We start from the raw sequence: 12,392 nt of genomic DNA, 5'->3' as shown, positions 1-12,392 counted from the left end.
AAAGTATTTTTTTTTAAAAAAATCACTTTCCCTGATTATGGAAAATGTTTAGTTAGGGATGTTTTCTGTCAGTAGCTGGATTTGCAAAGACTACCAATGCAAACTTTTCTTTAAGTGAGCAAAGCGGAGACCAGGTGAGGGGCAAGTCTATCAAATAATATATCCTGAAAATAATTCATGTTTACCTGGCAAGAACTCCAAAGCTTAGATTCAGTTAATGCAGGAATTTTAATGTAAACCTGACAATTTAAGAAAAGAATCACTTTGTGAGGAAGTTCTAAAACAAGTGTTAAGTGTTTACTACCATATTTCCATGAAAATAAAGCCCACCCTAAAAATAAGCCCTACCCTGATTTTTTGGGATGGGACTAATATAAGCCCTACCCCAAAAATAAGCCCGGGGGCGGGCATGGCCAGCACAAGCGGCGACGAGTGTGTGGGAGCCGACGGTGTCCAGCAGCAACCGCAGCCTGCTGGCCTCTTGGCGCAGCGCAGATAACTCCAAGTGCGGAGGCAGAGGTGGGGGGAGACAGACGATCCAGATGTGCTGTGCACTTTTCACCCAGAGGGAGACGAAGCTTCCAGTCTCTGTCATTTCTCCATCCAGGCAAAAAGTGTTTGGGCACCTATAGGGCGTTTGGAAACAAAGCGTTCCCCATAGGCACCCAAACACTTTTCACCAAGAAGGAGACTGGAAGCTTCGTCTGCTTGCAAATGGAGCGCTTGGAGACGGAGCAAATCGCTCGGTTTCTAAGCACCCCATTCGCAAGCAGACGAGGCTTCCAGTCTCCCTCTGGGCGAAAAGTGCACGGCACATCCGGATCGTCTAAGCGCCCCATTTGCAACCAGATGAAGCTTCCAGTCTCCTTTTGGACGAAAAGTGTTTGGGTACCTATGGGATGCTTGGAGCAGCTCCACCCCTCCCCCACCTGCCTCGCTTCATGGTGGCGGCATGGTGCTGTGAGCCATGTGGCCTCCTGCCGCGAGCGGTTGTGAGCAGCTGCAGAAGTGGTCCAGCAGCCACGTGGGCTCCTACTGGAAGGGGCTGTTGGTGCTGCTGCTGCGAGGCAAGGCAGGTGCCAGGAAAAAAATAAGACATCCCCTGAAAATAAGACCCAATGCCTCTTTTGGAGGAAAAAAATGAATAAGACCGGGTCATATTTTCGGGGAAACACAGTATTTCCTTTAGAATAGCTTTAGTAGTTAAAACAGTGTTTATCAACCTTGGCAGCTTGAAGATGTATGGACTTCAATTCCCAGAATTCCCCAGCCAGCCATGCTGGTGGGGAATTCTGGGGGTTGAAGTCCACAGATCTTCAAGCTGCCAAGGTTGACAAATACTGAATTGAAATTAGAAAGAAATACTGAAAAGATAATATCTTGTTTCATATATAGTCTGTTTCCATTTAAGCTTCCTAACCTGGAATATCTAAATATCCTCAGAAAAAACTCCCAGAGTAGCATTAAACATAGTGCCACCTAACAGGTTGGCCTTCCAATCCAAATCCCCCAGCTAAACATAGGCATACTAAATCTGTCTTGCAGAAATGCAAAGATCCACTAGACAGCAGTAGAGATCTATAGAAACACTCTGCTGCCATCTAGTGTTCCTTCCCATTTCTGCAGGCCAACTACGGATACCTTTGACATAAAGCAGACACCCTGGCGGTGGGGAGGGGGGGCAAGAACAGAATTAGCTCCTTGTGCAGCCACAAGAGGTCCAGAACTGACCCCCCCCCTTTTAAGCTTCATAGAGCCTATTCTATCTATTCCCAGATGAAGGCTGATAGTCTGGAGATTGCTATATAATAGGCAGAATAGTAAGTTTGAACTCTACAAAGGTCTGGTTGCTTGTGCCTGACAGAAACAATCTGTAGTAAACTAGTCCCATCCTGGTTTCAGTAAACAACGTTATTTAGGTATTGATCCTTATTAGTTTGTAACATAAATAATTGAAAAATAGTCCTGGATATTTCCATTTCTCTTATGGAATTGTAGCAGATAAGGAATCAGTATATAAAACAAACTCTTGCAGAATTGTTTCTGTGGACCTAATTATATTTTAAAGTGCTGTCCTAAATGGTTTACAATAATTCCAATCAATAGGAAAAGCATACAGTACATGATTTGTTTTGGAACCTGGTCTTTCTGTTGTCACTTAGGCCTCCAAAACAAGTTTATCTGTGACTTCAGGAGGAGGATCTGGCATGTCCATCAAGCCCAATTTCTTCCCAAGAAAGCAAGATCACCATGCTGGTGTAAGACAGCACAAAATGCTATCCATATGTGTTAACCGACTACCTGAAAAATAATTAGCATGCAGTCATTGGAAAGGCACAGTAGCCTTGCTTTCTTTGTCACATTGCATGTGTTAGTTCACCAACACAAGATTGTTAATAGCCAATTGTTTTATGAATGGCCATCACTAATAAGTTAGTAACAATGTAAAAATAATATATTATTTCTGCATTTTATCCGATTTACTTTTCCACATCTGCTAAAACACTGACAGTTACATTGTGCACATCTATTCAACAGACTTGACTCAAACAGGATTACATTCCTATTTGCGATGCTAGAAATGAAGGCAAGTTAACTTCTCTTGGATTCAAAAGAGTGCTATAATAGGAGTTGACTTTCCTTCCATGCTCTAAAGCTTGCAAAGGTTCTGAGCACTTCAGGGTTAACTCCCAAATAATCAGCAACTTCAGAATGAAAGTAAACTGGCTTAGCAAGTGCTATTTTGGTCCCACACATCATTTATAAGCAGGAAGATCTCTGCTCAAAGCACTCTAGGGACATAAGCTAATTAAATCTTCACATTACCCCTGGGGATAAAACTAACGGCAATTGTCCTTTTTTCCAGAGATGGGGAAATTGAGCCCTAAGAGTTAGGGAGCAGAAGACAGTTTGCAATATAGTGCCTGCTAGAATCAGGCCCATTAAATGGATTCCCAGGGTTAGAGTGCTACCAGTAATCCTTGACTTATACCCATTCATTTAGTGACCATTTGAAATTACCATGGCACTGAAAAAAAGTGACATAACCATTTTTCACACACTTACGACTGTTTCAGAATTTCCCATGTCTTGGGATCAAAATTCAGGCACTTGGCAATTGGCATATGTTTTTGACAGTGGCAGTGTCCTGGGGTCATGTGATCACCTTTTGCAACCTTCTGACAAGCAAAGTCAATGGGGAAGCCAGATTCACTTAATGACCAAATGATTCACTTAACAAATGCAGTGATTCACTTAACTCTGGCAAGAAAGGTCATAAACTGGGGCAAAACTCACTTAACAACCATCTTGGTTCGCAGTGGAAATGTTGGGCTGAGTTGTGGTTTTGAGGATTTCCTGTATGCTTCAATGTGGAATATATTGGCCATTGAGATGTTGCCTGGAATCAAATTCATACTGTTTTGGAGAGGAATTTTATTCAGCCTCTTAGCCATCAAGAGAAGCAGAGATTTTCTACGATCAAGTCTTCAGCAACAGCCCTAGGTCCTTTGCTATAATAGCAGGAAGCATTCCGTTCAAATTGTCCTCAATTTGTTTAGCGAACATTTGATGTTGCAATGGTGCTGAAAAAGTAGACTTATGACTGACCCTCACACTTATGACCATCACAGCATCTCTATGGTTACATGATAAAAATTCAGGCCTTTAGCAACCAGCATGGATTTATGATGGTTGCAGTGTCCTGGGGTCATGTGATTGCTATTTGCAACCTTTCCAATCAGCTTCTGACAGTAGAAGCTGGACCCTTTAGTAACCATGTGCTTCACTTAACAATCACTGATTTGCTTAACCATGGCAAAAAGGTTGTAAAATCAGGTATGACTCAGTTAGCAACCATCTTGCTTAGTAATAGAAGTTCAAGTCCCAATTGTGGCTCTGTTGTGGATTACTTGTATTGCACTCAAGCCATTTGGAGAAGCACATGCTAATCCCTTCTTTGTTAAGAACAAATTGTATTATCAAATTTTGCTATAGTTCCAAAATATTCTTAACCTAAAATACTGGTTCAGATTTGCCCATTTCTAAGCCTTATGGTCCAGAATCTATAATGTCCTAATTTCTTCTTGGAGCAAAATTAAATGGCAGTATGTAGAAATAAATTCCTGCTCTTTCCAATTAGCAGATTCATCCCAAAAATATCTTACAGCCATGAGACAAAAGCAAGACGCATCATCAAGGAAAGTGATTTGGATTTTCTGCCTAACTGCAACTTTACATGGCTGAATTGTATTACAATACTGCATGCGGGATCTATTAAGTGAGCAAAGATCACAATGGCCAACATGCTGTTTACTCTAGTAAAATACCTGGCAATTTAAACCAATTGTTCTGCAGTCTGTTTCCATTAACTCTTGTCAGGATGAAAAGCATCAGCTTAAATGCATCCACAGTGGTCGTGGTCAATTGACATACTCACACACACAACAGTCTGCTGTAGCAGGATAAGCTATACAGGAAAGTTTGTCATGCCACTTTCAGACCAGACCTTATTTCAGAGAGCAAAGGGTCTGCAAACTGAAAATGATCTTCACAAGAATATGAAACCCCAAAGGAAAAAAACAATGTGTCTCCCAAGAAGTTAAAAGAAGAAATACACATGTAATGCCAAATTAGAATATAATCACCAAAGAGAATTAATGAATTGCCCACACAGCGAGAGCCAGTCATTAAGGACATCTCCAGGGTGGGGTGGATCAAGATGGCAGTAGCAATTTTGCAATTGAAGATCTGTCCCATTTTCTGGATTGCACGTAGCTGAGTCTTCAATTGTGTGATTGCACTCATCTTCTGGAGTGTTATCCCCCCTCCTGCTTATGAAAGTTCCTTGCCAGCTGAAATTATTTTTGATACCTGAAGCACGTGCTCATTGTCACCCATGCCTTAATCACCTTCCATTTGGATTGCTACAGTGCATTCTACATGGAAGTGTCCTTGAAGACGATTTGATAGCTTCAACTGGTGCAGAACGTAGTAGCATGTGCAGTTTTGGGAGCCAAGTAATACCACTGCTGTGTCAGCTGCACCGATTCCCAGTTGCTTTCCTCAAGCTGCTTGATTGTTGCCTTTAAAGGCACAGGGCCTGGTTATTTGAAGGACTACTTTTCCCTGAAGGTATCATCTACCTGTCCTACTAGGTTAGATAAGGTGGTGGCACTTCAGGACCTCCCTCTTAAATGTGGGTACCTGATGGAATTTCAAAAATATGTCTTCTCAGTAGTCACTCCATCCCCTTGAGACAAGCTCTCACCTGAGATCTGAGGGAATCCCACCCTTTAAACCTTCCAGAGGACTGTGAGATCTGTCTCTTCCCCCAAGCACCCAAGATAGGCTAGGATGAGGCTTTTGCTGAGAGGCTGCTTGATCTGGTATCTGGGAGCTTTGTTTTTAGCTACTTTTTATGGATTGTTGTGAGCTTCCCACTGTATGAGAGAGGTAACCATATAAGTCTGTAAATCAATCAAATCAAAATCTTCCAGATTTTTTAAGTCACCACAATACAAAAATGAAATTGAGGACCTGGAAAGTGTGCAGAGAAGAGCAACCAAGATAATAAAGGGTCTGTAGGCTAAACTGTACAATGAACTGTAGAGAAAGCTAGTGTGTCTAGTCTATACAAGAGAAGGACTAAGGGTGATATGATAGCTGTCTTCTAGTACTTGAGGGGCTGTCACTGACAATAGGGGACTGATTTATTCTCCAGGGCACCAGGAAGCAGGACAAAAAGTCATGGGTGGAAGCTTGTCAATGGGACATACATACAAGTAAGGAGAAAATTTCCGACACTGAGAACAATTAATCACTAGAATCAAGAAAAGATTAGACAGTCATTTGTCCAGGATGACAAATGGTCTCCTGCCTTGGATAGGGAGTTGGATTAGAAGATCTCCAAAGTCCCTTCCTGACTTATGATTCTAAGTTACCGCTGAGAATTTTCTTTGACATATACCATCAGAGTTCGGAAATGCCATAATGAATTGTATTATCCTGGGAAACTGAAGAAAAGCATTGTTAATATGCAAAGAATTGGAATCCTGAAAGAACCTCAACAAGGGGCACACCTAATTTGCAGTATTTTATTTACAAGTATACATTGAACACAAAGAAACACTGATATTTAAGCCTAGTTAGTAGTGTAACAATATGCTTCATCTGGATGATTATTCTAATCCAATTACATTTAAAAATTAATGCCAATAAAATCTTGGTCATAATATTAAGAAATATATAAATTGAAAATATGATTGCTTAAAATTTAAAAATGAAAATGAAGCCTTTCTGAGTCAGACTTTAACATAATCAGAAGGGAAAAGTCTCAAATTGAGTGTATATAGTTCAAGTTAACAGAATAAAAAGCGTAGTTTCACTGTGAGGGGAACAGGCAGTTTGCTTCTTTAGAGAGAAGACATATCCCCCACTTTACAGCCTCCAGTGTGCAGTCACATCATTGAGCAGGACGATTTCCCTTGTGAAGATGCACCATCAATCTTCTCTGCTTCCAAAATTATCCTCCGGAAAACATCCACAGCAGTCTGAAAGAAGAAAACAGAAAGAGATCCTCTAAGAATCCAAAGCACCTTGTGCAGAGTTCCTCCTTTTATGTTAGAACTACGGTATGAGTAATACCCAGTGCCAGCTTGGTCTAGTTGTTAAGGGGGTGCATTAGGTACTGCACCTGTTCTTTGAAAGCCACAGAGACCATGGAGGTTCTGGCAGCAAATTTAGAGAAATGTAATCTTAGCCTATCTAGAAATCATCAAGTTGAGGGAAGCTACAGTAAGGAATACACAGGAAGAGCAACCTAGGAACTACAGATTTTCTACCAATACTGGCCCTTCTATAGCCTGATTAAAATAAACTGCCTCTTACCATGCCATTGAGTTTCAGTAGCATTTTTGCCTCCATTGTTTTTAAAACACACATTGAAATGTATTTAAAAGGTTGGACTGAAGAAGAAATAACTACTCAAAAAATGCACTAGGGGACTATATTGGTTTCAGTAATTAGAGTAGCCCAAGATTTTGGTGAGAAACAATCTCTCAACATTTTTGACTTAACCCAATAGCAAATTCAATGCCTGCCTCTTGATATTGCAATAATTATTTGTCAACAAGGTGTAATTTTGAATTGGGCTTCCTTCCTAATTTGTTCCATGGATTCAAATGATCCCTTGGACATCTTAAAAATGTAATATGACAAATAATTGAACTGTTTCATTTATGGCCAGATGTGCATATGGTCTCATGTAACATTTTAAAATCTAAAATCAATTGAACATATTCACCATATCAGTGCATTCTCTCTATATATAAATGGTCCATAAGGAGCTAATAAATTTATTTCTCCTGAACATTTCTTTAGCACAATCCCAAACTGTATTTTAATATAAATGAAAATAGAAGCAAAATGACCCCACAAAAATGAAATAAAGCACAAATTGTTTTACCTTCTGCACATCCACAAACTAACTGACTAGATTGCTGCACAAAATTGTATGAGGTTGAAAGCTGCTTTACTGCTGTTATCCAGAGTTGTTGAGAATTGCATGACATACAAGTTTTAATAATAATTATTATAATATTTTTACAGGCTCTTGAAATTGTTCCATCTCTCTTACTCAATTTCAAAAATGGGATTTGAATATATATTTTGTTACCTGGTTTTCTTTAGCAGAAGATTCCAGGAAAGCTGCATTCCATGATTCTGCTAAAGCTTTCCCTTCTTCATAGCTGATCACCCTGGAGCAGAGATGGGAAAAAGCAATTTATTGTGATAGGGAGAAGACCCATCCGCTCATCCTGAAGTTCAATGGTAGTTTGGGCCTGGAGTCCTGGTGTGATATTTTTGTAGCCTTGTCAGAAGATCGCAAAAGATGATCACATGACCCTGGAATACCGCAACTGTCATAAATATGAGCCAGTTGCCAAGCGTCTGAATTTTGACTATGTGACCGTGGTCAACACTGCATGGGAAAAAAATCTGTAGTCCTTTTCATTACAGGGTTATGCAACCCGCATATCGCTGAGAAGGAATGGGATTCTTATTGTTATATATATACACAAGGAAAGAGATATTCAGATAATAGAGTGACATTATACGTTTACAAATGTTCACAACTGTTTGGTAGCAACAATTTAGGTACCATCTCCAATTGCACATTACAACAGCTTCACAAGTAATTTGCTGTGTGTTATTTTTGGAACAGCCAATTGGACCCATTAGGGAAATGCCATATACTTTGCAGAGTACTGTACTGACCAGTTCAGAAAGGGTCATTCTTTGGGGAATCTTTCTTCTAAAAGAATATTAAAAATGTGAAGTAACAACAGAAGAATTTGTTATCATAATTAGCAGTTCTGGCTGAAGCATTAAATATATATTTTATTTATTAAACAAATTTATACAAGTAGTCCTTGAGTTAGTGAGTTACAATGGCACTGAAAAAAATGACTTACACATTTTCACATTTACAACTGTTTCAACATCCCCATGGTCATATGATCAAAATTCAGCCATTTGGCAACTGGTTCATATTTACGACAGTTGCAATGTCCCAGGGTGATGTGATCAACTTTTGTGACCTTCTGACAAGCAAAATCAATAGGAGAAGCCAAATTCACTTAACAACTCTGTTGTTAACTTAATTGCAATGATTCACTTAACTATGGCAAGAAAGGTCATAAAATGAGGCAAATGTCACTTAACAATTTTCTCACTCAGCAATGGCAATTTTTAGCTCCGTTGTGATTGTAAGTCAACTACAATTGTATAGCCACCCAACTCGCACATATATTGGGTAAATAACAACATTTAAAAAATCCACCATGTAATCAAAATCCATTAAAAAAATATCTATATTCACCTCCTTTGGTACAACAACACAATCAAATCAGCTATTTGATTGTTTCTGTCTCCATTTGGGGTCCCCAAGCCTGCTGACAAGACCAGGTTTTTAGAGCATTTTGGAAAAGCAATTGGCTAACCATGCCTTGGGGGGGGGGGGTTATGTTCCATAGAGAAGGGGCCACCACTGAGAAGACCCTTTTTGTGGTCCCATCAGATATACATCCCTAATTGATCGGATCCATAACAAGCTTTGCCTCCCCATCCTGTAGGTGGATGTAATAGGGGAGAGGCAGTCCTTCAACTAGCCCAGCCCCAAGCCGCACACAAGCAAATATAAATATCTCTAACCCTAAGCAACTTTTCCAGCTAACACAATTTTTCTTGGACAATCACTGTTATGGAACCCAACAAGTCAAGTGCAAGAAATTATGGGGGGTGGTATCCCAATGCATTTGGGGAATGTCAGGTTAGAGAAAGCAACTGAGACGGGGAGAAACCTCTGCAGCTTTACTGCCGCAACACACAATGAAGAAACACTACATGTTGTCAATGATAGCCATATTATTCAGGTTATTGCAAGCATCTTGAAAAGCAGCAATACTGCTAGATGTAGCAGTGGCAACCATGACCCTGGTACCTAAGAATAACCTGAATAAGAAGCAAAGGATATAAATAACATTTTCAAGAATAATTGTAATGCATGAAATGATGTGCCATGGAAAACCTCGTTCGATAAAACAAGCAAAGAGAAGCAAAAGGCAATAAAACACTGCCAAAAGAGAGAAAACAAAACCTTAGAGCAATCTGCCTGACAAATACAGCTGCCAATGAACTACTACCCAAGATCTATCTCTGATTAAGCCTTACTGCAATGAAAAATATTCATTTTCACAACAATTGCACATTTTCATCTACTTGCCCCACAAAGAGTGAGTGTGTGGGCCCCACAAAGAGTGAGTGTGTGGGCACGCACAAACTTGAGTGCCACATGGATTCATTGTAGAACTAGAAAGCAAGTCAAGAATTTAGGTAACACTAGATTTCCTACATGTCCTATGAAGATCACTGGGTGAACCTGAACCTCCTGAACCTCTTATGTGGTCTTAATCTAACGAGCTACATAGGGAGCCTGTGAGATTGAACCTGAATAACCCTAAGACCCTTGGAAAAAGTGATAAATGTAGGATAAATATAGCATGTCCTTGGCGGCCCGCAATACTTGCCTTCAGCTAAATAGGTCATTGACTGGCCAATGATGCAAGCTTAGTTGGGTTTTTACAAGCATAGACAAATAAAGGCCAGCAAAAAAAATCAGATGAAAACTTTGTCTCCAAGATAATACATTGGAGGGGAAAAATATTTCATGGAATGGGATTGCCCTGGCTGTATGAAGACCCCTAAATACTACTATTAAACTTAAAATATAAGTTTAACATGATTGCAGCAGAACCTTCCTTGTTTAAAAGGAAATATTCAATACCGTTCCATATGCAGGTCTTTCTTATTCCCAACCAGCATAATGGGAATCCTGTGGGGAAAAAAAACATACAACTCATTTCAGAATTGAATCGAATGCATAGAGTAAAACAATCGCAAAATTTTAAAAAATAAAACATGGAATGAAAATGACTGTGTTGCTACTTACTGGACTTTTCCCACCATGTCCAGTAATTTGCCATGGATAACTTTAATCACTTCAAAACTGCAAAATAAAAGGATGACATTATATCTGACAATCAAAGTTGCACTTGTAACATTTCTACCCAGTCTACAAATAGTTTTAAATAGATCAAATGACTTTATTAAACTCTAGAGTGTCTTTCTGCCTAGAAATAAATGTGAAAAATAAGGATGATATTTCTGTAAAGAATATTCTGTCTTTCCAGAGAGCCAACTGAAACCTTCCAGGGAGATTGGGTCATTTCTGGCAGTGGGTTTTCTGGAGCAGAAAGAGGTTTGGTGACCCGGCGTTCCAGTGTCAAGCCAGACCTGGAAAAAATTAGTCCAACATAATCAGTGAAAACTTGAGAATGATAACATAAAGTTTTTTAAAAATGATAAAATCTCATAACAACTAAATACAATGATTGTACATTCAAAATAAGGGGACTATTTTACATTAATATTATTAAAATTTATACACTGCCTTTCTCCCAGAAAGTCTGAGTTTACAAATTGTTAAAAACATTAATAAAATTAAAAACCACAACAATACAAGTAACATAAAAACAAAGAAATAAAATGCCAAGAAAGGAAACCCAGATGGGAACAAAGGAAAGGCAGAAAAGGGTAATAATACCACAATGCAGGACAAATATTTCAGGATAAGTAAGTAAAGCCTGTATATTCATCTTATAATCATTCATTTAACAACTGTTCAAAGTTAGACAGTGCTAAAAAGTGTCTTAGTATCAGTTCTTGTACTTAACAGATGTTGTAGCATCCTCATTGTCACGTGATCAAAATTCAGACAACTGGCATGTATTTATGATGGTTGTAGAGTCTTAGGGTCATGTGATCCCCATTTGTGACTTTCCAGCTGGCTTCTGACAAGCCAGGTCAGTGGAGGAAGTTTCACATAACAGCTATATGATTCACTTAGTGACCATAGTGATTCACTTAACAACTGTGGCAAAAAAGGTTATAAAATTTGGTGCAGCTCATTTAACAACTCTATTGCTTAGAGATGGAAATTCTGGTCTCAATTGTGATCATAAGTCGTACTGTGTAAACGGGATTAAGAAACATAACACTTATGGATGCTATGAAATAAAATGAAATAGTCAAATATTACAGGAACCAGGATCTGTCATATAATCCCATGAGATTTCATTTTAATTCAAAAATGTTAAAAAGCTATACATATTTCTTAGATTTTCAAAAATCACAGCATTTTCTCTTAAAAAAACAGGTTTAAAATTTCTAATTGGACACAAAATGTTAACAACAACAAAAACCCAAAGGGCAGACTTAATAATAGCAATAGTAGTAAAGTTGGAAGGGACCTTGGAGGTCATCGAGTCCAACCCCCTGCTCAGGCAGGAAACCCTATACTTGATGAACCACTAAATCCTTTTCTGTCATCAGTTTTCCATGTTTCCATGAGAGGATGACAATGAGTGCCCCCTGGAAAGGCTGGGCACTCACGGAGTTTGGAAGCCAGCGCCTTAATAATAATAATAATAATAATTTAATTTGTACCCCGCCCTTCTCCTCATAGGACTCAGGGCGTAAAGCGTAAAGCAGGCTAAGGCAAGAGTGGTAACCCCCTTAACCCCATCAAGGTCAGTGGGAAAGAGGATATAGTCCTATATATACCGTATTTATTGGCGTATAACACGCACTTTTTCCCCCTGAAAATAGGGGGCAAATGATGTGTGCGCGTTATACGCCGATATACGGCCAGCCCGGGTAAATTCGGCCATATTCTTCAATACGGGCCGGCCCCAGCAGTTCCCCTCTCCTCTTTGTGTGTGTGTGTGTGTTTGTCTCTCTCTCTCTCAATTCTCCCCCACCCCAAAAGCGGG

General features: G+C 39.4%; 1 protein-coding gene across 1 annotated transcript in view; it reads right to left on the bottom strand.

Annotated features, from left to right (window-relative positions):
* Positions 1–6,098: 6,098 nt before the first annotated feature.
* Positions 6,099–12,392, bottom strand: part of RHEB (Ras homolog, mTORC1 binding) — a 31,492-nt gene continuing 25,198 nt past the window's right edge. Inside the window, exons 5-8 of the mRNA XM_015832535.1 lie at positions 10,511–10,567; positions 10,346–10,393; positions 7,676–7,757; positions 6,099–6,551 (exon numbers count right to left, since the gene is read on the bottom strand). Coding sequence (XP_015688021.1) covers positions 6,459–6,551; positions 7,676–7,757; positions 10,346–10,393; positions 10,511–10,567 — 280 coding nt within the window. The 3' untranslated portion in view covers positions 6,099–6,458. The remainder of the gene's footprint in view (positions 6,552–7,675; positions 7,758–10,345; positions 10,394–10,510; positions 10,568–12,392) is intronic.

Source organism: Protobothrops mucrosquamatus, unplaced genomic scaffold (genome assembly GCF_001527695.2).
Source record: "Protobothrops mucrosquamatus isolate PMUCROS unplaced genomic scaffold, P.Mucros_1.0 scaffold5, whole genome shotgun sequence".
NCBI lineage: Eukaryota > Metazoa > Chordata > Lepidosauria > Squamata > Viperidae > Protobothrops > Protobothrops mucrosquamatus.
This window is presented reverse-complemented; position numbering and strand designations above follow the sequence as displayed.